Source organism: Perognathus longimembris, chromosome 1 (assembly GCF_023159225.1).
Source record: "Perognathus longimembris pacificus isolate PPM17 chromosome 1, ASM2315922v1, whole genome shotgun sequence".
Lineage (NCBI taxonomy): Eukaryota > Metazoa > Chordata > Mammalia > Rodentia > Heteromyidae > Perognathus > Perognathus longimembris.
The window spans coordinates 7,045,927-7,072,719 of record NC_063161.1 but is presented as its reverse complement, the minus strand read 5'-3'; the positions used below and the strand labels follow the sequence as shown (position 1 = coordinate 7,072,719).

The window sequence follows — 26,793 nt, the reverse complement described above, 5'->3', positions numbered from 1 at the left end:
TGCTCTCGTTGGCGGGAAGGCCCCGGGCAGGTAGCGTGGACGTCCTGCGGGCCCCCTCCGGAGCTGGGACCGGGCGGCGTGACGTCTCCGACATTTGTTGTTGGGGTTTGGGGACTCATGAATTATTCATAAGGGTATCTGGAAGGGCCGCAGCGATTGGCGGCGGGGAATCCCGGTGGATTGTGTCTGAGCTGGAGATTCGTGCGGCGGGAGAGACTTCGCATAAATTATTCCGACGGGAGAGGGGCGGGCCCGCGCATAGATTAGGCAAATGAGCCGGGGGAGGAGCGCGGCGGGCTGAGAATTAGCCTAAGTTATTAAAGATGGCGGCGGAGCGGAGTCGCTCCCCGATGGACTCGCCGGTGCCGGCCTCGATGTTCGCCCCGGAGCCCAGCTCTCCGGGGGCGGCCAGGGCCGCGGCGGCGGCAGCCCGGCTCCACGGCGGCTTCGACTCGGATTGCAGCGAGGACGGCGAGGCGCTCAATGGCGAGCCGGAGCTGGACCTCACCAGCAAGGTAGGCCCGGGCGGCGGCGGCGGCGGCGGGCTCTACCGGGACCCGCGGCGGGCCGGGCCGTCTCCCCGGCGACCGAGGGCACCGGGCCGTCCACTCTTGGGGTAGGCAGGGACGCGGGAAGGGACCGAGCTCACCCGCCGGCCGCTCTCGGAGACGTGCGAGGGCCGGGCGATTCCCGGGCCCCTCACGGCCACCTCGGTTCCTGGCGGTGCCGCACGACCCCGTCCTCCCGCGCTCTGGGCTCCCGCCGAGATCGCAGCCCCCCGGCCCCGCCACGTGGAACCGGGGCGCTCGACGCCCGCAGCGCCCCGTGGGGGCACTTGTCCCCGCGCCGGGCGGCCTCGTCCCTTCCCCGGGTCGGAGCGGAGACTCCGTGTTCGGCTCCCCGGGAGTGTCCGGGAGGACCGTGGGGGTCGAGGCGGCTTGGGCGGGACGCTCCGGGGGGGGGGACTGGTGGCGGAGGGAGAGGAGGTGGCTGGTGGCCGCCGCGTCCCGTCCTGATCGAGGGGGAAAGGAAACAGAAAGTAGCTGGGGAGGAGGACATCTGAGGAATGTCCACTTCGCGAGTCCACTGAAAACACGTTTTGTTTTCCACTTGAACGATGGGCATGACCCCAGATCTCACTGGGTACGGCCCCAAATCTCAACATCTGGAAGTGGAACCGACTCTTGTGTGTTATGGAATAACGAAGGTCCTTTTCAATAGTGGTTTAAATAAAATAGAGCTGTTGAGAAGGGGAGGGAGGAATTAAGGGTTCACCACCTGCCAGGCGTGGTGGAGAATTGCACAAGTATAAGATGTAACTGGTGGAAAGAATGTCAACTTGGGAGTCCGACAGGCTGGGTTCCCTTTCCTGATCTGCCATTAAAAAGGCTTGTGACCTTGGGAAAGTTTCTTAACCTCTCACTTCTCCACAAGCCCCCGCTTCAGAAAGTACAAATCTGCTGCAGAAATTAGAAGTGTATATGAAGGGATCTAGTGTTGTGCTTGATCCGTACTAGAGACTGCACGTTTGAACTGGAGTGCTGGTAATTCTCTGTGCAGATTGAATAACAGCTGATGGAAGACAGAACCTTGGTAGCACTTGGTAGCACCTCCTACCTGTTGTAAGATGGTTACAGTAGAGTTTTTTTGTTTTGTTTTGTTTTTGCCTGTTCTGGGGCTTGAACCCAAGGCCTGGGCACTGTCCCTGAGCTTCTTTTGCTCAAGGCTGGCACTCTACCACTCTACCACTTGAGCCACGAGATTCTTTTTTTTTTAATGGAGCTTTGAAAATGTTTGTGAATTTTCATAGCTTATGGTGGCAAACCTGCCAGAAACTTTGCTGCAACCTAAGTAAGCAATTGTTCAACTGTGCTTTGTCCTTCTAGTACTCAGCACTTGGAAGCCAGGTGGCTCCTGTTTGTCACAGTGGTCCTGTCTGGTTCCTCTCGTGCTATCATGAGAGGTAGCAAGCTCAGAGAGACAGATGATTGGGGAAAAGGGTGAGGCAGTGTGACCCAGGCAGCGTCCAGTTTATTATTGCAAGCTCTGATGAGTCAACTCAGGAAGCTATAAGATAGGCAGGCATCTGACTCAAAAGTGGACCAGGTAGATGGCAATACCCAGCCAACCTGCTGAAGTAACTTGAAGACAGTGGGAAATTGCAGGGCAAAGTTGCAGAGAGGGTGGTACCTTTTATTTTCTGACCAACTTGTTTAATGGTCATGACTAAGGAAGTGATAAAGAGCTGGGAAATCCTCATGATTTTGAAATTCAGAAGCCAGATGTAATGTAAATATTGATGGTATTGGAAAGAAAAACCCTGTGGAGGAAAGAAGGGATGGATTGAATAGATTAAGTCCTGAAAAGTGTAGAGCCTAGCGGGTAAGAAATGCTTACCGCAGTCTCATGTGGGGACATAAGGCTCTAAGAAGCTTTCCAAGGGAAAAACATTTGTGGTGAGTTTCATAGAAGAAGGCTTTCCTAGAAACGACTGGGTAAAGAAAACACAATGATCACGTATTGAGCTGTAGGCTCCATGCTGTACATGCTGTTGTAGTCGGTCTCTACAGTAGCTTTAGGGTGCCAGGTGGCATTTCTATTTTATAGACTGAAAAACTGAGATTCAGAGAGGTTAAGTTCTTTGCCCAAGGTCACATAGAAATTGTCCAAGATGCCTGTTAGTGAAAGACCTCCCCAAGAAGTGGTCAGTACTTAGATGTGATTGACAGAAATTTGCACAGCAATGATGCTAATACTTATCTTACTGGTAGTGATGTTTTGTTGATGAAGATGACTCTTCTAGGGCAGTTTTCCCCACTGTTTTCCAAATAATCAAGATAGCTAATTTGAGGCAGAACAGAATTCTTCTGTTATAGTGGGAGCTGCTGGCTGTATATGAGCTTTGTGTCCTTGAATTTCCAGTTGTACCCTACAGGTAGACTGGCATGTAGGTGTAAAGCACTGCTCATCAGCTTCTTCCTGTAGTGTCAGCCCCTCAGTTGTTTGGGTCCTGCCCCTCATGAAACTCAGAGGCAGGCTGCTTACACCCCTTCGTGGGTGGTGGCTCAGACATACTCAGGTTAGCGCATAGACATACTTAGGTTAGTATATCATCTGGATCATATAAGGCTGCTTCGGGAGAGGAAGAGAGGGCATGAGGGGGCTGGGCTGCACAGCTGTTTCCAATTAGGGTACTATGGGGTTTGGTAGGGTCTTTGGTCAGGCTGTTGATCAGCTTTGACTGGTGCTGTCTAGTAAGCATGGTCCTAAGGCTGTTGGTTTCTCTTCTAGCTGGTTCTAGTGAGCCCTACATCAGAGCAGTATGACAGCCTACTTCGGCAGATGTGGGAGAGGATGGACGAGGGATGCGGAGAGACCATATATGTCATTGGGCAGGGATCAGGTGAGCATAGTTTTTGTTTCATTTATTTTAAACAACTACTTAGAGCACATTTTCCTCCTTTGTCAACTTTCCTGTTCATGTGTCTCAGTTGCAGTGATGCTCAGTGTCGGCAGAACTGCTGGGAGGACATAAACAGGCAGAGCAACTGTCAGCTCCCACCGTAGTGGGAGCTGTAAAGAATCCAAGCAATTGTACAGATGTTCCCTATTTGCATAAAAGGAAATAAAGCACCAAGCAATGAAACTTGTTGTCCAAGGTAACAGGGCAAGTCTTAGGTCTAGGGTTGGCCTACCCTGGGAAAAATCCAAGTCTCTTCTTCCATGCCCTGTGTGTGGATCCCATCACTTTAGATCCTGCTTAGTGGAGAATCTGTCATTCTTGCTGTCAGCAAGAAACAGATGCTGAGAGTTCCTCTCCTCAGTCAGGTTGCCGTGGCCCAGAACACAATGACCATTCAGTCTGGAGAGCTATGATAACAGAGGTCCCCGTCTCTCCCTACTAGATCCTGACAGGCATGTACATTTGTGACCACTCTAGTTACTGTCCTTCAGCCTGCTTATTCATCGCAATGGGGCCTCCTGTTTTAGAGGAAGGGAGCCCCATGACAGGATCTCAGATGATGTAGAGGGATGGTGTCCCATTCCTCCCTCCCGCCTCCTGCTAGTTTATCCCCTCAGTACAAGATCAACTTGCTTTCATCTTCCTTATGGCATTATCTTTTCTGAACTCACCACTGAGATTGTTTAAGCTATTTCATTTTCCTTTGCCCCAAACTGGGACTTAAACTCACTGATGCTCACTTGCTTTTCCTCATTGGTGGTGTTCTACTTCAAGTGAGATTTGTTTTTTTCCTTTTTAGTGTCAGTCCTAGGACTTGAAATTAGAGCCTTGGCACTGTCCCTGAGTGTTCTCATTCAGAGCTCATGTTCTACCACTTGAGCCACTGCTTTACTTCCTAAGATTGTTAAAATTAATGAATCTAGCCCATTCTGCCACTTGTCTCTTGTCATCTTTGCAGAAAGTCCCAGGATAGGCCTGGATACATCATTAAGGATACATCATTTTCATTGCTCAGTGTAGGCTTTGTAAAGGCAGGTAATAAATCTTTTGCAGATGGCATTGGTGGGCAGGATAGTCTAAGCCTGCATCCCAGCTACTTGGGAGGTAGAGGCAAGAGGGTCACAAGTTTGAGGCCAGACTGGGAACTTAGGGATACCCTTAAAAAATACAAGGGTTGGGCTGGGAATATGGCCTAGTGGCAAGAGAGCCTGCCTCGTATACATGAAGCCCTGGGTTCAATTCCCCAGTACCACATATATGGAAAACGGCCAGAAGTGGCGCTGTGGCTCAAGTGGCAGAGTGCTAGCCTTGAGCAAAAGGAAGCCAGGGACAGTGCTCAGGCCCTGAGTCCAAGGCCCAGGACTGGCTAAATAAATAAATAAATAAATAAAAGGGTTGGAGTATAGCTCAGAGATAAGATACTTGTCTACTACTATGTACAAGGCCCCTGGGTTCAATTCTTTTTTTTTTAATTTATTAATTAAACACAAATTTTTTGACAAGGTGTTGTGTAAAAAGGGTACAGTTACAGTTACATAGTAGGGCAGTGTGTACATTTCTTGTGATATCTTACACCCTGGGTTCAATTCTTTTTTTTTTTTTTTTTTTGGCAAGTCCTGGGCCTTGGACTCAGGGCCTGATCACCGTCCCTGGCTTCTTTCCGCTCAAGGCTGGCACTCTGCCACCTGAGCCACAGCCCCCCTTCTGGCCGTTTTCCATATATGTGGTGCTGGGGAATCGAACCGAGAGCTTCATGTATACGAGGCAGGCTCTCTTGCCACTAGGCCATATTCCCAGCCCCTGGGTTCAATTCTTGAGACTGCCAAAAAGAAATTTTTCCTTAACTAGTTGGCAAAAATCTACTACAAAGTATTTTCTTGCCAGGTGCTGGTGGCACGTGCCTGTAATCCTATCTACTCAGGAGGCTGAGATCTGAGGATCGAGGTTCAAAGCCAGCCCAGGCAGGAAAGTCCTGGAGACTCTTATCTGCAATTATCCACCAGAAAACTGGAAGTAGAGCTGTAGCTCAAAGTAGTAGAGCATTAGCCTTGAGCAAAAGAGCTCAGGAACAGTATCCAGGCCAGTCCTGGGCCTTGAACTCAGGGCCTGAGCACTGTCCCTGCTTCTTTTTGCTCAAGGCTAGCACTCTGCCACTTGAGCCACAGCGCTACTTCTGGCCTTTTCTATATATGTGGTGCTGAGGAATTGAATTCAGGGCTTCATGTACACGAGGTGAGCACTTTACCACTAGACCATATTCCCAGCCCACTTCTAGCTCTTTTGAGTAGTTTATTGGAAATAAGAGTCTCATGGGGACTTTTTTGCCTGGGTTGGCTTTGAGCCACAGTCCTCAGATCTCAGCCTTCTGAGTAGATAGTATCTGGTACCTTCTTCAAGGAGGAAAGATGGCATATACACAAAGAACTTAAGTAGGAACCAGTATTTAGAAATGTCACAAGATGACAAAAGTAAAGTTTGATCTCCAAATACTGTTATCTTCCCTTTGAAATGTCTCTCCTATCTCTCCTTCTCATTCTTACTGCCACCTCCCCAGCCATAGGTCTTATCACCTAAAAGAAGACTTGGTGAGAGATATAGGCATATCGAGGGGCTGCATGTTAAGAAAGGATAAGTTGACTGGCATTGTTGAGTACTATCTGGGCAGAAAGTAATAGTAGGTTCAGAAAAGGCCATTCTACTAAGTGAGTAAGAAGTCATTGATAGCCTCTTGAAAGCTTGTCCAGTACATGTCTGACAGGCTTTATTTAATAAGATGAGCCATTCAAAGATCATTTCACGCTTGTAGAATTTCAGAAACCACATAAAGGTCAGTTTTGACAAGTGGTATGACTAGTCTTTGAAGACCCAGATTTTTCTTTTCTTTTTTAAATTTGTGGGGGAAGGTGCTTACTGTGTAGCACAGGCTGGTGCAAATTCTACCCTCCTGCTTCAGCCTCTCGAAAAGACCTAGATTCTTAAGACTCCCTCCTCCTTCTTCTTGTCCTTTACTCTATACTCTGAATTTATTGCCTTGGCAACTCACAGCTAATTAACCCTCCTGTGGCAAAGCATAAGATGTCAAACACTCATTAGCCCATCTCCCACACACCCCAGCATTATCCTTGCATCCCCTAGCTGGATGCTATGACATGCATAGTGACTCCTGCCCCTGAATTCTCTAAAGGTGTTACACAAGTTGAACATCAAGAAGACCAAGCCAAATGCAGGGGCCCAGGGGTGGGCTTCATCTCACTTCCTGTAGTCTTTGGTGCTTTACCTCTCTGTCATGGCCTTCCTCTGGAGAGGGGGGACACCTTCTCCACTCTGCCTCAGAGAAATTGTGTATGAACAACTGGATGGTCAGTCATGGGGCTTCAACCTGGGTCTTGGGTGCTGTTCCTGAGCTCTTTTGCTTGAGGCTGGTGCTTTACCACTTTGAACCACAGTGCCACTTCTGGTTTTCTGGTGGTTAATTGAAGATAAGAGTCTCAAACACTTTCCTGCCCAAACTGGTTTTGAACCATGATTCTCAGATCTCAGTCTCCTGAATAGCTAGGATTACAGATAGGAGCCATCGGCACCCGGCTAGATGTGGAAATTCTCAACAGGGCAGAGGAATGTGTGCGTTCTTAATTTAAAGTTGGTATTTTACAAGGAGGCTAGTCAGTGGAGCTTTGTAGTTTAGGGTCTGGAGCCTGGCAGGTCCAAACCTGTCTTTTTTTCTTTGTCTTAATATGTGGATAACAATAGAACCTGTCCCATGATGGACTTGTGGGAATTTAAAGAAATCACTTGACATGTAAATGTTAGTGAGTATTAGCAGTTGCAGTAGTAATATTTTCCAGATCCCAGGCTGCGGTTGATTTACCACGAGACTTCTTTCCAAAAGAACGTTGTTCATTCTCTAAATACTAAATCATGACCTTTTCAGAGTCATGGTTGTAGCCAGGTGCTATATTGAAAATGTAGGGGACAGAGGAAAGGTGTTATATCTTCGGGGGTGGGGGCTACTTGGCTGGTCCTAAGCCATGAACAGGAATTTCCAGGTAAATGGAGGTGGTGACGAGTGGGCAGAGGGAATGAACCAAGGCATGATGCACTGGAGAGACTGGCATATTTAGTGGGCCAGAAGTACTCCAGGTAAGGTGGGAGTAGAGAGTGAGACTAGAGCAGAGACGGGGTAGGGAGGGGAGACTGGACAGGTAGATAGGGCTCAGATGTGAGGGTCCTTGAATGCCATGCTAAAGATGATCGACACCTATCCCAAAAGTCTGGGGACATGGCAACACACTGGGACTAGGAACAGTAAATGAGCTGGTGGGTTGGAAATCTGATTAGGGTTGTGCATGGCTGAGTCTGTGGCCTTTAGTAATTGGACCTCTGCGGCTTTTGTCTCCACTCCTACAGTGAAGAATTCAGTGAGTGCTAGAGAATGGTAATATGACCGAGATCCCTGATGGACAAGGTGACATTGCTCATGGACCCTGGTGATGAGCAGGATCTGAAAGCACTGATTTTCCATATAGAGTAGATGGAGCTGAGGAGTCCAGGCACAGTGGCTTATGTCTGTAACTCCAGCTACTCAAGAGGATCAGGGTTTGAGACCAGTCCAGGCAAGAAGTTACTGAGACTCCATCAATAAATTAAGCATGATGGTACGAGGGAGGTATAGTAGAAGCATCTGAAAAACAACCGGAGTATAAAGGGCTAACTCAAGTGGTAGACTGGCTGCCTCACAAGCATGAGACCCTGTGTTCAAACCCCAGTATAGCAAAATATAACACACACATAACACCACCACCACCACCACCAACAACAACAACTTCTGGTTGGGCTCAGGTGGCTCATGCCTGTAATCCTAGCTACCAGGAGGCTGAGGATTGCAGTTTGAAGCTAGCCAAGCAGTAAAGTCCCTGAGACTTATCACCAGTTACCATCAAAAGGCCAGAAGTAGCACTGTGGCTCAAATAGTAGAGCACCAGCCTGAGAAAAAGGATAGGCAGGTGTCACATACACACGTGTATGCATGCACACACAGATATGCACACACAAAATAACAGCCTTCCTTGAGGAACACATCCCAAGCCCTTCTCTAACCCAGAAGGTGTTCAGAGTTCACTTGCCTGTATACTTAGAACCTCCTCCCGCCCCCCCAGTAGCTCTATTGTGGCTTATTTGCATTGTATTTTTACCAGTGTTTGGGACCCGATGTAGGAAAGCTACCCCTGTGGGGCATCAAGGGTCAAGGAATGGTTGAGGTATGTCCTATCCTCAAGATGTTGTATAGTCGTGAAGGGCCCGAGTCCAAAGCACTATTGCACAGGTTGTAAGGGAGAGGAATGTCTGTGGGCCTCTGAGCAGGATGGTGAGTCAGGCCCTTCCCAGGATGCCTCACGACTGGCTCTTTGGAACAGGGAATCCATGAGCAGAGCTGTAGATCTGGGACATGCAGGACCTAGCAGGAGTGCTTGGGCCACATGGACTGGGACAGAGCTGATGAAGAGGTTGAAAGGGGAGGAGGGATAAACTGGAAGGCCTTAGGGATTTCCGAGGTTTAGTGTGGAGGTGACGGCATTAGAGCTGAGATTCCTTTGGGGACCTAAGCTTGTGGATCTACATAGGATGGAGAGAGAGTAAACTGGATATGCTGAGACTAATAGAAAGTCTGTTATGGTGACTTGGGTAGAATAACGGCTGGAGTCAGATTGGTAGCAGTAGATTGGCAAACAGGAAGGGCATGAAAAAGAGCTGGAATCGGGGGCTGGGAATATGGATCAGCTGTAGAGTGCTCGCCTTGCACGCATGAAGCCCTGGTTTAGGTTCCTCAGTACCACATAAAAAGAAAAAGCCGGAAGTGGCGTTGTGGCTCAAGTGGTAGAGTGCTAGCTTTCAGCAAAAAGGAAGCCAGGAACAGTGCTCAAGCCCTGAGTCCAAGCACCAGGACTGGCAAAAACAAACAAACAAGAGCTGCAATCAGCAGGACGAGATGATCAGAGTGTTAAGTTCAGGTGAGCAGAAGGAAAGTGTCATTATTAGAAGGGGAGGGGAGGTCTACCCGTGAGAGGAACACCACCAAAGGACCAGGCTCTCCATTTGGACTCCAAAGACCACAGTTCACATGGCCCAGCTCTGAGACCACTGGCTTCTATTTACCCTACTTTTTTACTTATTTATTTTTTAAATAGAATCTCTCTGATCAAGACTACTATTAAATTTACTATCCTCTGATCCTCCTAGTCCTAGGATTATAAGCATAGGCCACAATGTGTGGCTGTTTGCTACACTGCTAAGAGGAAGTAGCAATGCCTACCCAATGCTTTAGATGCAAATCATTTGCATGCTGCTGTTCAAAGTAATGGAAATTGGATCAGACTTCTAGAGTTACCATCCAGGTCATTGGAAACTCAGTATGGAGCTCAGGGAGGAAGACACTACTACATAGGAATGTTTTTGAAGTTCTCAAAACAACTGGAGCCATAGATAAAGCCTTAAGATGGCTAGGGTCAAGTTTAGAGGAGAGAAGATGGGGTGTGTAGGGCTGGGAATATGGCCTAGTGGTAGAGTGGTAGAGTGTACATGAAACCCTGAGTTCGATTCCTCAGCACCACATAGATAGAAAAAGCCAGAAGTGGCGCTGTGGCTCAAGTGGTAGAGTGCTAAGCCTTGAGCAAAAAGAAGCCAGAGACAGTGCTCAGGCCCTGAGTCCAAGCCCCAGGACTGGCAAGAAAGAAAGAAGATGGTATGTGTGTGCGCCCTGGAGCTTGAACTCAGGGACTGGGTGTTCTCCCAAGGCTAGTGCTTTACCACTTGAACCACAGCTCCACCTCTGGCTTTTTGGGTAGTTTAATGGAGATAAGAGTCTCACAGACTTTCTTGCCTGGGCTGGTTTTGCACCACGGTCTTCAGATCTCAGCTTCTTGAGTAGCTAGGATTACAGGTACCTGGTGAGAAGAGGGTCTTTGATGATGATAGGTGGGGATGTTGTGCCTCAGAAGGAGAGGCAGGATGGCAATGGTATAGTATGCTGGAAAGCCATTGGTGATATCTGTAGACTTTCTTCAGGAAAAATAGTCAATTCAGGGCTTGGGAATGTGGCTTAGTGGCAGAGTGTTTGCCTAGCAGGCACAAAGCCCTGGGTTCGATTCCTCAGCACCACATATACAGAAAAGGCCGGAAGTGGCGCTGTGGCTCAAGTGGTAGAGTGCTAGCTTTGAAAAAAAAAAAAAGAAGAGGAAGAAGAAAGGGACAGTGCTCAGGCCCTGAGTCCAAGCCCCAGGACTGGCACCAAAAAAAGTCAATTCAGAGTAAGTAGGGTTGGATGGTCTTCAAGGTGGGCTACTCTTGAAATATTGGTAGCCCAGGAGGTGAGTAGGAAAAAGGGAAAGAAGGTGCCTTTCCTCTTCTAGGCGGGGCTCTACCACTTGAGTCATGCCCCCAGCCCTCCCTTTTCTTATAAGTGCGGCAGGCTTGTTTTCAGAAAGCATTGGGAAGGTAGGCAAGGAGTACTCTTGGTACAAGGTTTTTAGGTGGCAAAGGAGAAGACGTTACTCTGCTAAAGGGGTTTGCCCTGCAAGGAGTCCAGGGAAGGGCTGAAGGAGTAGGGGTGAGAGTTCAATCCCACAGCACTGGAAGCATCTGGCGGGTGGCTTACTTTATGTAGGCACTGGGGAACAAGAGACACCCTCTTTCTTTTTCTCCCCTCCTCTTCCTGGACTTGAACTCTTTTTTCAGTTGCTTGCTGGACACTTTACCTGAGCCACACCTCAGTTAAAAGTCTACCTCTTGGGCTGGGAATATGGCCTAGTGGCAAGAGTGCTTGCCTCGTATACATGAAGCCCTGGGTTCGATTCCTCAGCACTACATCTATAGAAAGCAGCGCCAGAAGTGGCGCTGTGGCTCAAGTGGCGGAGTGCTAGCCTTGAGCAAAAAGAAGCCAGGGACAGTGCTCAGGCCCTGAGTTCAAGGCCCAGGACTGGCCCACCCCCCCCCCCAAAAAAAAAAAAGTCTACCTCTTAAATATTCTAGAAATCTCCATTTCCTCCATCTTCCAGTCCTCACAGCTTGCCTAGTTTATTAGAACTACTTCTCTTAGCTCCGCACATCTGGCGTCTTGCTTGCGGAGCCATTAGATCTTTGTGACCCACCTCCATTTGAGTGTTACTGCCCCCAGGCTCCCATACCCGGAGGGCAAGGCTTTGCTGCTGTCTGCTGTCCTCCTCCAGCAGCTTTCTCCTGTCACCCGTGACCCTTAGCCTGTGCCCCCACCACACTGAGCGCCTCTCCTGAGTGTACCCCCTCTGCTGTGCCTCACGCTTTGTCTCACTGCCAGACTGTCCTTCCTCTTTTCTCTGTTTACCTGAAGACTTGGAGTCTTGGAGTCGGTACCCCCCACAGCTACCCCTACTTTTCTCGGCCATGCTTTGCTTTCTACAGCACAGGGCTCGAGCCCTGTTGTAATTAATTAATTTCCTGTCTCTCTTCTGCACAGCAGTGAACTCACTCAGAACACCTGTATTCCCAGTGCAGGCCTAATACCTAGGAGAGTTGCCGTGACTGTAGTTGAGTGAATTAATTGCCCCATGCCCTGCTTGGTAGGGAAGCCCCTGGCCCTGCTTTGCCTTGACTCTCTGTGTTTCCCGATTTCACTCAGGTAGAGCCTGTGTTCTCCAGGGCCCAGGCGGGGCCTCGGCTAGTTGGGGTTGAGTGGCTGGCCTGCTGCCCGGCTGGTTGGTCAGACTCCCTCTGTTGCTGATGTCTGCTCTCTTGTCACCAGATGGGACTGAGTACGGGCTGAGTGAAGCAGACATGGAGGCCTCTTATGCCACCGTGAAGAGCATGGCGGAGCAGATAGAGGCGGATGTCATCCTCCTGCGGGAGCGGCAAGAAGCTGGCGGCCGCGTACGGGATTACCTGGTTCGGAAACGAGTAGGAGACAACGACTTCCTGGAGGTCAGGTGAGGAGGCCTCCAAACCATTACGGGGTGCTCCCTGTGGAATCGTGGGGTTAGGGCCCAGCTGAGAATAGTGAATGGGACCTGTGACACCCTTCCTGAGTGGACAAAAAGTGGGTGGGTCAGGATAGCATCACTGTGTCTGCACTTCATTCTAGATTTTTCCACCTGGGAAATGTGGGTACTGTGGGGGCTGGGGATATAGCCTAGTGGCAAGAGTGCCTGCCTCGGATACACGAGGCCCTAGGTTCGATTCCCCAGCACCACATATACAGAAAACGGCCAGAAGCGGCGCTGTGGCTCAAGTGGCAGAGTGCTAGCCTTGAGCGGGAAGAAGCCAGGGACAGTGCTCAGGCCCCGAGTCCAAGGCCCAGGACTGGCCAAAAAAAAAAAAAAAAAATGTGGGTACTGTGGGAGCCATGTGGCAGGAAGTCCAAGGCTGGGGAGAGCACTTTGGCTTCTTCCCAGGGTGGGAGTTGGGGAGATAAGCCTTGAGCCCAGGGACCCTGCCAGCGTGCTGTGGCTACGGGGCCAAGCCTGGACTCGGGGACTCAGTTCCCCCACCGACTCTCACACGGATGTGCGGGTTTGTGTCCTCGCAGGGTGGCAGTGGTGGGCAATGTGGATGCCGGCAAAAGCACACTTCTGGGCGTCCTGACGCACGGGGAGCTGGACAATGGCCGTGGCTTTGCCCGCCAGAAACTCTTCCGCCACAAACATGAGATTGAATCTGGCCGCACCAGCAGCGTGGGCAACGACATTCTGGGCTTTGACAGTGAAGGCAACGTGGTGAACAAGCCTGACAGCCACGGTGGCAGCCTGGAGTGGACGAAGATCTGTGAGAAGTCCTCTAAGGTCATTACCTTCATCGACCTGGCTGGCCATGAAAAGTACCTGAAGACCACGGTCTTCGGCATGACCGGTCATTTGCCTGACTTCTGCATGCTCATGGTAAGCAGGGGGTTGTTGGGGTTCAGCTTTGGCCTTGAGGGGGAAGGGCAGAGGAGAGCAGAGCGCTCCTGAGACGCCACCCTTCCCCCAGCCCTCGGGGAATGCGGAAGCAGGCCACAATTCTCTGGGTCCTGAACCAGAAGAACTGGCTTTGCGACCAGCCCCCCAACTTTCTTGCCAGCCCATGTGCTCCCCATTCTCGCGGGCTTTGCCCCTGGGGTGGTGCTAAGCAAGTGACGTTAGCTCATGAGGGGGTCCTATGACAAGCTCGCCAGCCTATCGCCAGCCCTTGGTCGATCACCCCTTTTCTCGTCACCCCCTACTATATCAACTGCTAGCCACTCCCTTATTAAATCAGATTTGCTCTTGAAGTGTCTCCGAGATCCGTGTATGCCTGGCTTTCTTCATGGGTAAGGAGGGAGGAAGAGCAATCTCCTACGGCCGCGTGCACCTGAGGTCTTTCCTGAGCCCCCCCCCACTCCACTCTGGCCTTACCTGCGGGTTGGGTGACCAGGGGAGAGGGTGAGAAAGGGAGCGATTAGAGTAGAGCCTGAACCCCCGTGCCAGGGGAGGCGACCCGAGCCTGGCAAGGGGTGGGGGTGTGTGCTCCCCGAAGAACGCTGGGGGAAGGGCAGCTGGGCTTGTGGCATGCAGGGGGCTGCTGTCATTCTGAGACCAAGGCCAGTGGGTTGAGCTCTGAGGTCTTCTCCAAGGGTTTACGTTGATCGTCTGTGTACAAACAAGGCCTCGTTTGTAGACTTATGTTTTCGAGAGGCATGGATGTGAGTTCCTCCTGTGGCTTACTACCTTTAGAAACATTTCCTCTTGGTACTTAGAGGAGGCCTGGGAAGGCATGGAGGGAGCACCCCCTGTCAGAAGGCCAGGCAGCAGGCAGGAGGGCCTCCCAGTGTTAGCCAGGTGCAGCCATTACCGGAAGATTCCTAGGAGCCAGGCCCTGGGTTTACCTGGTAACACCAGAACTGGGCTATGTTGGTCATGGCACCTCCCGGAGAGCTCTATCTAGTGTGATTAGACTTTTAGGAGGTGGAGGAAGCACTAGGGCTTTGCACTCAGGGTCTCATTCTTGCTAGGCAGGCTCTGTACCACTTGAGCCATGCCTCCAGCCCATAGTGTAATTAGGTTGTGAGCAGCTTGCCATGCCCTCACTGGGAAGGAGAAAGCAGAGGACTCGAATTGGCTCATTCACGTCGCCATGCTTGCATATGTGTCCTGCTGAGTTGTTTCAGCAGAAAGCCTGCACAGCCTCCTATCCCTCATGCCGGGAGGCAGGAAGGGAGAGGGCACACTTGCACAAGTGAGTGTGGTTTCATCTGGCATGGCCTCCCTTCCTCTTCCTAGTTCCTCAGCTGCCTGTGTTAATAAGTGTGGTAAATAGCAACATCTGTTCCTAACAGACTTGCTCAAGTTGCTCCACAAACACAGGTTCTCAGGCCAACTCCCAACTCCCCAGATGGAGGAGAGAGGCCGGATTTCTTGTGCAGTGACTCCTGGCAGCTCACTGCCTGAGCTTCCTGGCGTTGCACCTGAGATCTGGGGTTCTTGGGGTTGCACCATGGCTTCATCTCCCATTCCCTGGAGCATGGCAAGGTCTGTCACCAGCTCTCCTGACTACGAGAGGACAGCTGTGCTTTTTGTTCTTATTTATTTATTTTGTGGTAGTAGCCTCACACTTACTAGGCAGATACTTTACCACTTACGCTCCTCAGCCAGCTCCTTTTCAAGTTGGTCGTTTTTGTGATGAGTCTCCCTTTATACCCCCTGCAGGCCTGGACTGCAGTCTTCCTAGTTGTGCTTCCCTTTGTCACGGAAATGATGGCGCCTCACTGTGCCCAACCATTGCATAAGATGAGATCTCTGAAATTCCACCTAGCTGGCCTTAAACTAATCTTAATCTTCCCCATCTCAGTCTCTCAAGTAACTACAATGACAGACTTGAGCCACTATACCAAGTTTGTTTTCTTTATTTAATTAACATGTAATAATTGTACATATTTATAGGGTGCAATGTGATATTTCAATACATACATGCAATGAGCATCCATCAAATTGGGTAGCATTTTCTTTCCTTTTTTTTTTTTTTGGCCAGTCCTGGGGCTTGAACTCAGGGCCTGGGCTCTGTCCTAAGCCTCTCTGTGCTCAAAGCTAGTGTTCTACCACGTGAGCCACAGTGCTACTTCCAGCTTTTTCTGTGTATGTGATACTGAGGAATGGAACCCAGGGCTTCATGCTAGGCAAGCACTCTGCCACTAAGCCAAATTTCCAGCCCCGGCATTTTCTTATCTTTTGTGTGTCTGTCTGTCTGTGTCTGCATGTCCTGGGGCTTGAGATTTCATCACAGGTGGTGCTATGCCACTTGAACCACACATCTATTTCTGGCTTTTTACTGGTTAATTGGAGATAAGAATCACTCACATTTGTCTGCTTGGGCTACCTTTCAAGTGAGAGCCTCAGATCTCAGCCTCCTGAGTAGATAGGTGTGAGCCACTGCCACCCAGCTTTTTTTTAAACATCTTACATATTATATGATATGTGTTCTTTCATATTGTGTAAGTTACATGAGTAATAAACCCACCATTTAGAGACAGCATTAACATGATGTATGTGTATAGGTACATGTATTTTTTTTCCTTTGGGGGGCTTGAATCATTTAAAGTGAGTTGTGAACTCCAGTACTTAGCACACAACTCCTAAACGTAAGTACCATCTCTACTGTTACTGCAGCCAAGAAAGTGGCCAGCAGATTGTCTGTATTTATATTACCTCAGATGTTCCGAATAGTTCCACACTGCCCACCTGTTGTTTCTCTTTTGTGATTCCGGGGTGGATTCCGGTCTCGCACATGCTAACCAAGTGCATGGCTGCATCCGTCCCCGCACTGCCTCACTTCTGTATGGAGGCATACTACCTATACCTTGCTTTTTTTAAGATTTATTTTTAATTATTTAATTGTTGTCAAAGTGATATACAGAGGGGTTACAGTTTTCATACGTAAGGCAGTGAGTACATTATCAAACTTGTTACCTCCTCCCCCATTTCCCTCCTACCTTCCTCCCTCTCCAACTCCCCCCCCAGTTGTACAGTTGGTTTGCAGCATATTGTCTTACAAGTATTGATGTTGCATTGCTTTGCCTTTTGCCCTTTGTCTCTCCATTTTGATGTTCTCCTTCCCTTTCCTAGTTCCGATAAATGTATATACAATACCCAGTGTACCAAAATCAGTTACAGTGACATCAGGGGTAAAACCATGAGGAAGAAAAACAAAAGAAAAAGGCATAATTTCACATGGTATGTTGAAAATAACGACAAACCACTTATTTCCCTAACTTAGAGTTCATTTTGCTTAGCATTATCTTGTGTGATCATATATACATAGCTATTGAGCTATTGTGATCTTCTGCTAAGACTATCCTAGATGGGTACTAATTATTACCAATAAGGGAAACCATAGAGTCTATAGTTCTTTGGGTCTTGCTCACTTCGCTTAGTATGATTTTTTTTCCAAGTCTTTCCTAGAGTTATTTTTTCTTCTTTTAAGAATGTTTATTGGATGGGGATTGGGGATATGGCCTAGTGGCCAGAGAGCTTGCCTCATATACATGAGGCCCTGGGTTCGATTCCCCAGCACCACATATACAGAAAATGGCCAGAAGTGGCACTGTGGCTCAAGTGGCAGAGTGCTAGCCTTGAGCAAAAAGGAAGCCAGGGACAATGCTCAGGCCCTGAGTCCAAGGCCCAGGACTGGCCAAAAAAAAAAAAAAAGTTTATTGGAGATTAGCCCATCCCAGAAGGTAAGAGTTTCTTTTTCAGCCAGACACTGGTGGCTCATGAGTGCAATCCTAGCTACTCAGGAGACTGAGATCTGAGGATTGCGGTTTGGAGCCAGCCTGGGGCAGGAAAGTCCATGAGACTCTTATCTCCAGTAAACTACTCAGAAAAAGCCAGAAGTGGTGATGTGGCTCAGTGGTAGTATGCTAACCTTGAACACAAAGAGACTTAGAGACAGAACCTAGGCCCTGAGTTCCCAGACCTAGGACTGGCACCAAAAACAACAGAAAAAGTTTCTTTTTTCTTTTGTGCATTGCATTTTGGATGTAAGCCCTATAATTTTTTTTTTGAGACAATATCTTGCTGTGTAGCTCAGGCTGGGCTGGCACTTGCTATATATAACTTAGGCGGACCTCAAACTAGCTAATGTCCTGTTTGAGCCTCCTAAGTGCTGGCATTACAGGCCCACACCACCACACTGAGCAGTTCCACGTGCTCTTAATTTGGTGAATGAGTCTTTATGGTGAGTTTGAAAAGTTTGTATTACCGGGAGGACGTTGTGCCATTGTATGAACACTTAGTTCACGCAGACTTGGTCTAGAACCTTCATATCGTGTTAGGACAGCTGACCTGCAAGCTCAGCCTTCAGACGTGGAATGGTTACCCCCGTCTTAGAGATGGGGGAACTAAGGGCCAGAGATGTAAAGTTGAATCTACTCTGAGGACAGCAGTCCGCCTGCACAGGTCTCGGGTTCTGGTGTTCTCATCACTGAGGCAGGGGCAAAGCAATCCGGACCCAGCCTAGCTTTCGTGAAGTTTTCTTTGAAACCCCGAGCCCCAGCGACAGTAGACTCAGTTCTTCTTCTTCTAACAGTTCTTTTTTTGTGTTGGGACAGGTGGGTAGCAACGCTGGCATCGTGGGGATGACCAAGGAGCACCTGGGCTTGGCATTGGCACTTAATGTACCTGTCTTCGTGGTAGTCACCAAGATCGACATGTGTCCTGCCAACATCCTGCAAGGTTAGTGAGGCCCCCAGCTGATGGCCTCCATAAACTGTCGGCAGTGTCCCCAGGGTGGTCTGCTGCCAGGGCTCCAGCCCAGACCTTCTGCTTTCACACCTGCTGCTGCTGCTTCCCCTAGTTAACTCTTGGTAGGAGCATGGCCTAGAATTTCCCTCTGTTCTTTGTTCCTTCTGGATCTAAGCACAGGATCCTTAAGGTCCCAAATGTAGATGGCATGGGGACATTTAGGCGGGGATTGGTGACAGGTGACCAGCAGGTTCCACTGGGGCTTGCGGGACTAGGCCTTCCTGGGCCGCCTCCTTGATGCAGACTCCAGGGGAGAAGCGCAGCGCGGCCTGTGGAAAGCCCCGTAATAAGGGCCTCTGCACACTTCTGAGAGACACCAAGAGGTCCTCTTGACAGATGAGATTTTCTTCAGGAAGCAGAGCATTCTGGAAAAAACAGTATCCTCCTCAGGGAACCCCCTAATTACTTGTCTACAGGATGTGGGCTTTCTAGAGATTCTGGAGAAATCTGCCAGGTGTCAGACTCACAGCTTTAGAAAAGAGGCCCCATCTGTGCTCTTTCCACTGTGACAATTCAAACCCACCCAAAGTTTTGATCCTCCTTTTTGCTTCTCCAGGCATTGTGACATTTAACACTCCGTCTGTCTGTCTGTCTCCTGCTTGCATCAGTAATGAGTGGGCCCATCTTGCCCTGGAAGCCTGGCTGAAGAGAAGGCTGTGTCCCCTAATTCTGTTCCATTTCACCCTTTAAGAAACCCTGAAGCTGTTACAGCGCCTGCTGAAGTCACCAGGCTGTCGGAAGATCCCTGTGCTGGTGCAGAGCAAAGACGATGTGATTGTTACAGCTTCCAACTTCAGCTCTGAGAGGTAATGGGTGGGGGCGGGGTGCTTCCAGGCAGCTGCCCTTGCCACAGCGAGCAGTAGGCCTGCAATGGCTGCTTCGGGCGTGAGATCTCCTGGACGCTTCTTACTGTTCAGAGATCAGAAGAAACATAAATACATACACGTATGTGCATATATATATACATATATATGCATAACATGTAGATATATGCACGTATATAAGACATTTAGCACTGTGCCTGGCTGGTATATAACAGACCTATGCTGATCCTTTGTTGTTGTTGATTGTGGGGCTTGAACTCAAAGCTTGGGCATTGTCCCTGAGCTCTTTTTGGTCCAAGCTAGCACTCTACTGTTTTCAGCCACAGTTCTACTTCTGGTTTTCTGGTGGTTAATTGGAGATAAGAGTCTTGTAGGCTGGGTGCTGGTGGCTCATGCTTGTAATCCTAGCTACTTATGAGGCTGAGATCTGGATCATGGTTCAAAGCCAGCCCAGGTAGGAAAGTCCATGAGCCTAGAGTTCAAGCTCCGTGACCAACAACAACAAAAAGGAGGGCTGGGGATATGGCCTAGTGGCAAGAGTGCTTGCCTTGTGTACATGAGGCCCTGGGTTCAATTCCCCAGCACCACATATACAGAAAATGGCCAGAAGTGGCGCTGTGGTTCAAGTGGCAGAGTGCTAGCCTTGAGCAAAAAAGAAGCCAGGGACAGTGCTCAGGCCCTGAGTCCAAGCCCCAGGACTGGCCAAAAAAACAAAAACAAAAAGGAGTTTTACTGACTCTCCTGCCTGGGCTGGCTTTGGACTGCTGTCTTCAGATTTCAGCCTCCTGAGTATGAGTATAGGCATGAGCCACTGGCACCCAGCTATAGTGATTCTTTATTATTCTTTTCTTTTTTTCTTTTTTTTTTGGCCAATCCTGGGGCTTGGACTCAGGGCCTGAGCGCTGTCCCTGGCTTCTTTTTGCTCAAGGCTAGCACTCTGCCACTTGAGCCACAGCGCCACTTCTGGCCGTTTTCTACACATGTGGTGCTGGGGAATTGAACCTAGGGCTTCATGTATACGAGGCAAGCACTCTTGCCACTAGGCCATATTCCCAGCCCGATTCTTTATTATTCTGTAAGTTTTTTTTGTGTGTGTATGTGCCAGTCCTGGGTCTTGAACTCAAGGCCTGGGTACTGACCTTGAGCTCAAGGCTAGTGTTCTACCACTTGAACTACAGCACCAATTCTGGCTTTTTGGTAATTAATTGGAGATGAGAGTCTTTCCTGCTCTGCTGACTTTGAACTGTGATCCTGATATCAGCTTCCTGAGTAGCTAGGATTACAGGTATGGGCCATTAGCACCCGGCTCTATTAGCTTTTCATAGTCTCAAAACCTTTCTAATCACAGGTTCCTAGTGTATCCTTTCATGCCATAAATATTCATTAGGTGCTTGCTCATGTAAACATTGAGGATTCAAGAGTGTCTGGAGCATAGGCTTCATATAGCCAGTCCTTTGGCCTAGGACAGTTGCTCAATAACAAACAGGGGCCTCCTGAGGGGCCATCTGCCCCGTGATTGAGTTTGTGGTGCCGAGTACAGGGCAGCCTGGAGTTTTGGTCTGTTTCGGTGACCCAGTGCTGTCCTGCTCTGCTCCGGCGCATTGATCTGCAGGTGCCATTATAGAAGCTCTGGGAGGGTGCATCCTGGGCTCGAGGAATTTAGTTCACCAAGGCCATAAGCGACTGATAGAAAGTCCTGTGTCCTGGGTAGCTGTCCAAGAGCTCTAGAAGGGCTTTGGGATGGGAGCATGTGCGTCGCTCTCCGGGAAGGCGGGGGTTGGGGAGAAGAATCTGCCCCACGCCAGGAGTGTTGAGTGTTGAGGACCTGGAGCACGCCTCTGATGAAAGGCAGCATGGAAGGCTACAAATGCTTGAGGAAGAGGAGGACACAGGTTCAGAACCGAGTCTGAGAATATGTCCAGCTGGGGGAGGGCAGGAGCGCACTGCTGAGCACCTCTTTCCTTCTCTCCCCCTCCATTTAGGATGTGCCCCATATTCCAGATATCTAATGTTACGGGCGAGAACCTAGATCTCCTAAAGATGTTCCTCAACCTCCTGTCCCCCCGAACCAGCTACCGGGAGGAGGAGCCTGCCGAGTTCCAGATTGATGACACCTACTCTGTCCCTGTGAGTGGCCGGGGTGGGGGCAGGCGGGCCTCGGGGTCGCCAGTGGGGGGATGGGCTTCCTAGCCTGGCGTCTTCTCCTTGCAGGGCGTGGGGACCGTGGTGTCAGGCACGACGCTGAGGGGCCTGATCAAGCTGAATGACACTCTGCTGCTAGGCCCAGACCCCTTGGGAAACTTCCTGTCCATCGCTGTCAAGTCGATCCATCGCAAGCGCATGCCCGTCAAGGAAGTGCGTGGGGGCCAGACGGCCTCCTTTGCACTGAAGAAGGTGAGTGGGACAGTTCCCCATGCCCCGCGCACTGTGCGCAAGGTTCTTCACCTCCCTCACCAGTCCTCGTGGCTGCTCCGCGGCCTGAGAAAGTGGGCTCAGAGCCCAGTGACTTGTGTAAGACTCTCAGTAAGTGTTAGAATGCGGACTCAAACCCAGGAGCGCCGCCTCCTCAGATGCCTGAGCAGGTGCCCCGGTATGCAGCCCAGTATACAGCCCTGCGATTCCCCCTCCCCTCAGCCTTCTGTCTTCCGGTCACATGACTTCCTGCCAGAGCAAGAGGGACCAGGTGTGTTCACTGCAGCCATCCGATGCCGGGCAGGCTGAGTTGGGGTGTCTCCTCACTGTCTAGGACCAGCCAGTGTGTGAAGCCGGAAGGCTGCGCTCCCTATGCTCTGTGGTTCCTCTCGCTTTCAGATCAAGCGCTCATCCATCCGGAAGGGCATGGTGATGGTTTCTCCACGCTTGAACCCCCAAGCCTCCTGGGAATTTGAGGCCGAGATTCTTGTCCTCCACCACCCCACTACGATTAGCCCACGCTACCAGGCCATGGGTAGGTGTCTAGGACACTGTTGCACCAGCAGGCCCTGCTTTCACCCATCCCACAAGGTGCTCAGCGACCCCATCTCTAGTTCTAGCTCCAGCCCAGAGGCAGATGTCCATTGTGTTCAGTGAAATGATTCCCTCAGTTCTGCCCATGCGTCTCAGCATCTTCTGTCCTGCAGACGCTCACGGAGGGTGCTGACCCCAGACCTGCCCTCCAGGACCTCCCACGCGTGGCACGCTGCTGTGTTCCAAGAGGTGGTGCCACGTAGCAGGGAACGAGGCGTGGGCAAGGGTCTTTCCTAGTAGGAACTCCCAGTCCAGTGAGGGGTGCGTGTAATCCCAGGAACTGAGGCCCTGAGCACAGGACTTGGGGAGCTGGCTAGGTGGAGAGTGAGGCGGGGAACAGGTCTCTAGTCGCCCAGCCTCAGTTCAGGGTGCCTCTCCAAGCCCTGAGGCCACAGGGTGTCTAGCACATCCTGACCTTCCTGCTTCCTCCACAGTGCATTGTGGGAGTATCAGGCAGACAGCCACCATTCTAAGCATGGACAAGGACTGTCTGCGCACTGGGGACAAGGCGACTGTCCATTTCCGCTTCATCAAGACCCCTGAGTACCTGCACATAGACCAGCGGCTGGTGTTCCGGGAAGGCCGCACCAAGGCTGTTGGCACTATCACCAAGGTACCACGGGGGCAGAGCACCCGTCCCAGGAAGCACCAGCGCTGCCCCTCCCGTGGCTGTGGGCACCCAGCCTCCCAGAGCCAGCCGCCCTGCGCTGGGGGAGCTGGGCCAGCTCCTAGGCATGGCCTCGGCTTCGCTGCTGTCTTCCCTCCCCTCGCCTTCCTCAGAGGAAGGAGTGGGCTCCCCATGTCCACCCCTGGCGTCAGCCTCATGTTGGCCCTTCCTCCTGGAGGGCTTCCTCGGGCCCATCCCTGGGACCCAGGGCCTTGGCCTCGAGGGCCTGCTTCCCTTGGCCAGCTGAGCGTTTGGCAGAGGCTCAGGCCCCCGCTGTGGGGTCTGCAGGGTTGAACCTGGGCCACAAAGGGACACTCTGAGCCATTACTCCTGGCTAGTAGCTGTGATGATTTCTCGCAAACTCCCAGTGTTTCTGCCTAACAAGGCATTCATCTGGTCTTGAGGCCGGCCCTAAAGCTTGGGCCCGAGCTGACTGTGGCACCTGCGCCACGTCCGGGGCAGAAGGCAGGGGGTTTCTGCAGGGTAGGAAGGGCGGCTGGGGCACAACAGAGGCCGCAGCGGCGCTGGCCTTGGGGTGGGGTGGGAGGTGCGGGCATGCTGGCCTTGGGTGGGGTGGGAGGTGCGGGCAGCAGCACTGGCCGTGGGTGAGGATGGGAGGTGCGGGCAGCAGCGCTGGCCGTGGGTGGGGGTGGGAGGAGCGGGCAGCAGCGCTGGCCGTGGGTGGGGGTGGGAGGAGGGGGCAGCTCTGGCCTCATGCTCGCGCCTTCCCCCCCCCCCCCCCCCCCGGCTTCTGCAGCTCCTCCAGACCACCAACAACTCCCCAATGAACTCCAAACCCCAGCAGATCAAAATGCAGTCCACAAAAAAGGGCCCCCTGACCAAGCGAGAAGAGGGGGGCCCATCTGGCAGCTCAGCAGGAGGCGCAGCTCCCCCTGGAGACGAAGCTGCTCTGGGGCCCGGGCAGGCCTCGGCGTCCAGCAGCCTCCCGCAGGTGGGTGTGGCCCCTGCTGGCCTGGGGGGGGGGGGGGGGCTGAGGCTCAGCCTGTGGAGGCGAGGGCGGGAGTGAGCCTCGGGCAGCTCCTGACGCCCAGGGCCATCCATCCAAGGGAGGAAGTGTGGTGTGGTCCTCGTGACACCTGTTTAATTGGTCTTCACGAGCATTTATTTAACTTCCTTTTTTTTTTGTCAGTCATGGGGCTTGAACTCAGGTCTGGCGCTGTCCCTGAGTTCTCTGGCTCAAGGCTAGTGCTCTACCCCTTTGAGCCACAGCGCCAGTTCCGTTGATAAGCATTTCTTTCGTATTTTGTTAGTCTGGTGCACCTCGGGTTTCAGCGCAGCCCCTCTTCCTGCTGGGCAGGTGCTCTGCCGTTTCAGCCGCGCTGCTAGCCCTTTCTGCTTTCTCAGATGGCATCTTTGCTTTTTTTTTTTTTTGCCAGTCTGGCCTCTGCCCCTCCTGTGGTCCCGTGGCCTCCTGTGTAATTGTGCTTGCAGACAGGCACCACCACCAACGTTAAGCCCAGCTTATTTTTGAGATGAGGTCTAACTTTTTGCTTGGTCTGGCCTCCAGCCACAATCCTCCCTACCTCTGATTTCCAAGTTGCTGGGATTACAGGCATGAGCTGTTGTGTCTGGCCTTGGAATTTAGTTTTTTGTTTTTTTAACAGAACTGGAATTTAAACTCAGCTCTTACACTTGCTCTACTCCTAAAGCCATAGCTTTAGTTCTGCTTTTTGCTGCCGATTTTGGAGATGGAGTCTAGGGAACCTTCTTGTATGGGCTAGCCCCGAAGAGCAGTCTCCAGATGTCTACCTCCTGAGTAGCTAGGACTATAGGTAGAAGCCAGTGCCCAGGCCAAAGCATTTAGTTGGAGTGAAATAAAAATAGAACTAAAAACCTTGATGGAGGGCCAAGAATATGGCCTAGTGGCAAGGGTGCTCGCCTCGTATACATGAAGCCCTGGGTTCAATTCCTCAGCACCACATATACAGAAAAAGCCAGAAGTAGCACTGTGGCTCAAGTGGCAGAGTGCTAGCCTTGAGCAAAAAGAAGCCAAGGACAGTGCTCAGGCCCTGAGTTCAAGGCCAGGACCGGCCCCCCCCCCCCCAAAACAAAACCTTGATGGTTTTTCTTTCCTAGTCACAGGAAATGTTGTTGGAGCGTGCAGGCCGCAGTTGGGCGACTGAGAGGTGGAGACGCTGCCTCCGTGGGCCCCATGTCCCCTCACACAGAGGGGAGGCCGTGGGGCTGCGTCCCCTCCGGCAGGTGCGCCTGGCCTAGCGGAGCTGAGCAGCTGCCCCCAGCAGCCTTGCCCTTTGAGTCCCTCTCTGGGAAAGGAAGGCTGTCCTAGATCTGTGTGTCATGTTCTCTCTCACGTCTCCCTTCCTCCCCTGTGTCTCCTTCCTCTGGTTCTTTCCTTTTTGTACACCCTTGCCTTCCACCCCGCAGTGGCACGTGTGTTTTGCACTCTGGACAGTGTGTCCACCTGCCCTGGGCTCCAAGTGAGGGGCTGGGGCCAGGGCCGTGCCCCCCGCCCGCTGTCCTGCTGCCCGGGGCCAGCCAGCGCTTCTCCTTTCTGTCTTATTTATTTTTTTTGCCAGTCCTGGGCCTTGGACTCAGGGCCTGAGCACTGTCCTTGGCTTCTTTTTGCTCAAGGCTAGCACTCTGCCACTTGAGCCACAGCACCACTTCTGGCCATTGTCCGTATATGTGGTTCTGGGGAATTGAACCCAGGGCCTCATGTATATGAGGCAAGCACTCTTGCCACTAGGCCATATTCCCAGCAGGCCAGCACTTCTCAAGTGCCTTCTTTCTCTCTTTCAGCCCAAGCCTAGCAGCGGGGGTCGGCGACGAGGGGGCCAGCGCCACAAAGTGAAGTCCCAGGGGGCCTGTGTGACTCCTGCCAGCGGCTGCTGAACCTCCCTCAGCTGAGGGGCCCTCGCTGGCTCCGCTCACAGCTGGGCAGAGCAGCGCCCAGCGCCAGCCGCTCACCACGGGCCACAGCGCCAGCCCTCGCTGTCCCAGCCCCATTTTCCAGGGGGATTGTAACTTATAAGCTGAAGAAGGTGGCCAACCTTCCCAAGAACTGACCGAGTCCCACCTCTTCCTGCCTCCCTCCTCACTCACACATCTTTTGTACATCTGGGCCCTTAGTTTTTATTCTTTTTATTATATATCTGTCTCTCGTGTGTGTGCGTGTGTGTGCGCGCGCATGTGTGTGTGTGTGTGTGTGTGTGTGTGTGTGGCACAGGCGTGCAGCCAGCTAGGGCCCTGTCAGTCTCCTTTTTTCCTGGCCAGCTACCAGCCTCCAAGATCTAGCCGCCGGCCTGTCCTTCTGTCTGTCCATGTGTGTCTGTCTGGAGCCGGCTTCCTGTGCTCTCGTTAGCGGGAAGCTCCTCCACTGGGCTGCCGCCAGGATTCAGCACTTCTGCTCTCAGTCTCAGAGAAAGAAAGCCGTGGCTTTCCCTCTCGCTCCCTCTCTCCCCTTAGCCCTCAGGCAAGTAAACTCTCCATGATGTGTGAGGGGAAGGCGGCAGCACCGACTGACCACCTCAGCTGGCCCTCACCACCGCAGATCCAAAGACTCCTGCCGGGCTTCCCCCTGGAGACAATCCTGTGCTCCCTGGGCCGGCCCCAGCGCCCTGGCTCTGCCATCTGCCCACCAGCGGCTCCTCCGGACTTCGGCCTTTGTGGGTGGCGAGCACTGGGAACTAGACTGGGTGTGGTGCCTGTTGCCCAGCTGCTCCGGGAGCACAGCAGTTGGGCTGGAGCCTGGCTGGATGCAGGGGGAGGGAAGGGGGAGCCGTGGAGAGATTCTTCCATGCCCAGCACGGCACTTCGCCCCTGGGAGCTTTGTTGCCCAGGACTGAGCTGTGCCCCTTGGCCCGTCGAGGGTGCCCGACGGGTTGGGGTGGTGTTTAGCCAGGGCAGACACCCAGCTGGCTGGGTCCTCCTTCAGCCTCGCCTCCCAGCCCTCAGCTGCCCTCTCCCGGCTGCTGGTCCTCTCTCCTCCCTCTCCCAGCTGTTTCTAGTTACTACTGCCCCGTGGCCATGAACTGACCAGACCAGCATTCACAATAAAAGTTTCTTCCAAGTTGA

At 51.7% G+C, this 26,793-nt stretch overlaps 1 protein-coding gene across 1 annotated transcript; it reads left to right on the top strand.

The window, feature by feature from the left end:
- Nucleotides 1–302: 302 nt before the first annotated feature.
- On the top strand, nucleotides 303–26,793 carry Gtpbp1 (GTP binding protein 1). Its single transcript, XM_048355310.1, has 12 exons — nucleotides 303–515; nucleotides 3,292–3,403; nucleotides 12,237–12,417; nucleotides 13,017–13,365; nucleotides 18,048–18,171; nucleotides 18,932–19,046; nucleotides 21,047–21,191; nucleotides 21,276–21,458; nucleotides 21,876–22,011; nucleotides 22,505–22,683; nucleotides 23,495–23,689; nucleotides 25,519–26,793. The coding sequence occupies exons 1-12, from the start codon at nucleotides 324–326 to the stop codon at nucleotides 25,609–25,611; spliced, it is 2,004 nt and encodes a 667-aa protein (XP_048211267.1). The 5' UTR covers nucleotides 303–323; the 3' UTR covers nucleotides 25,612–26,793.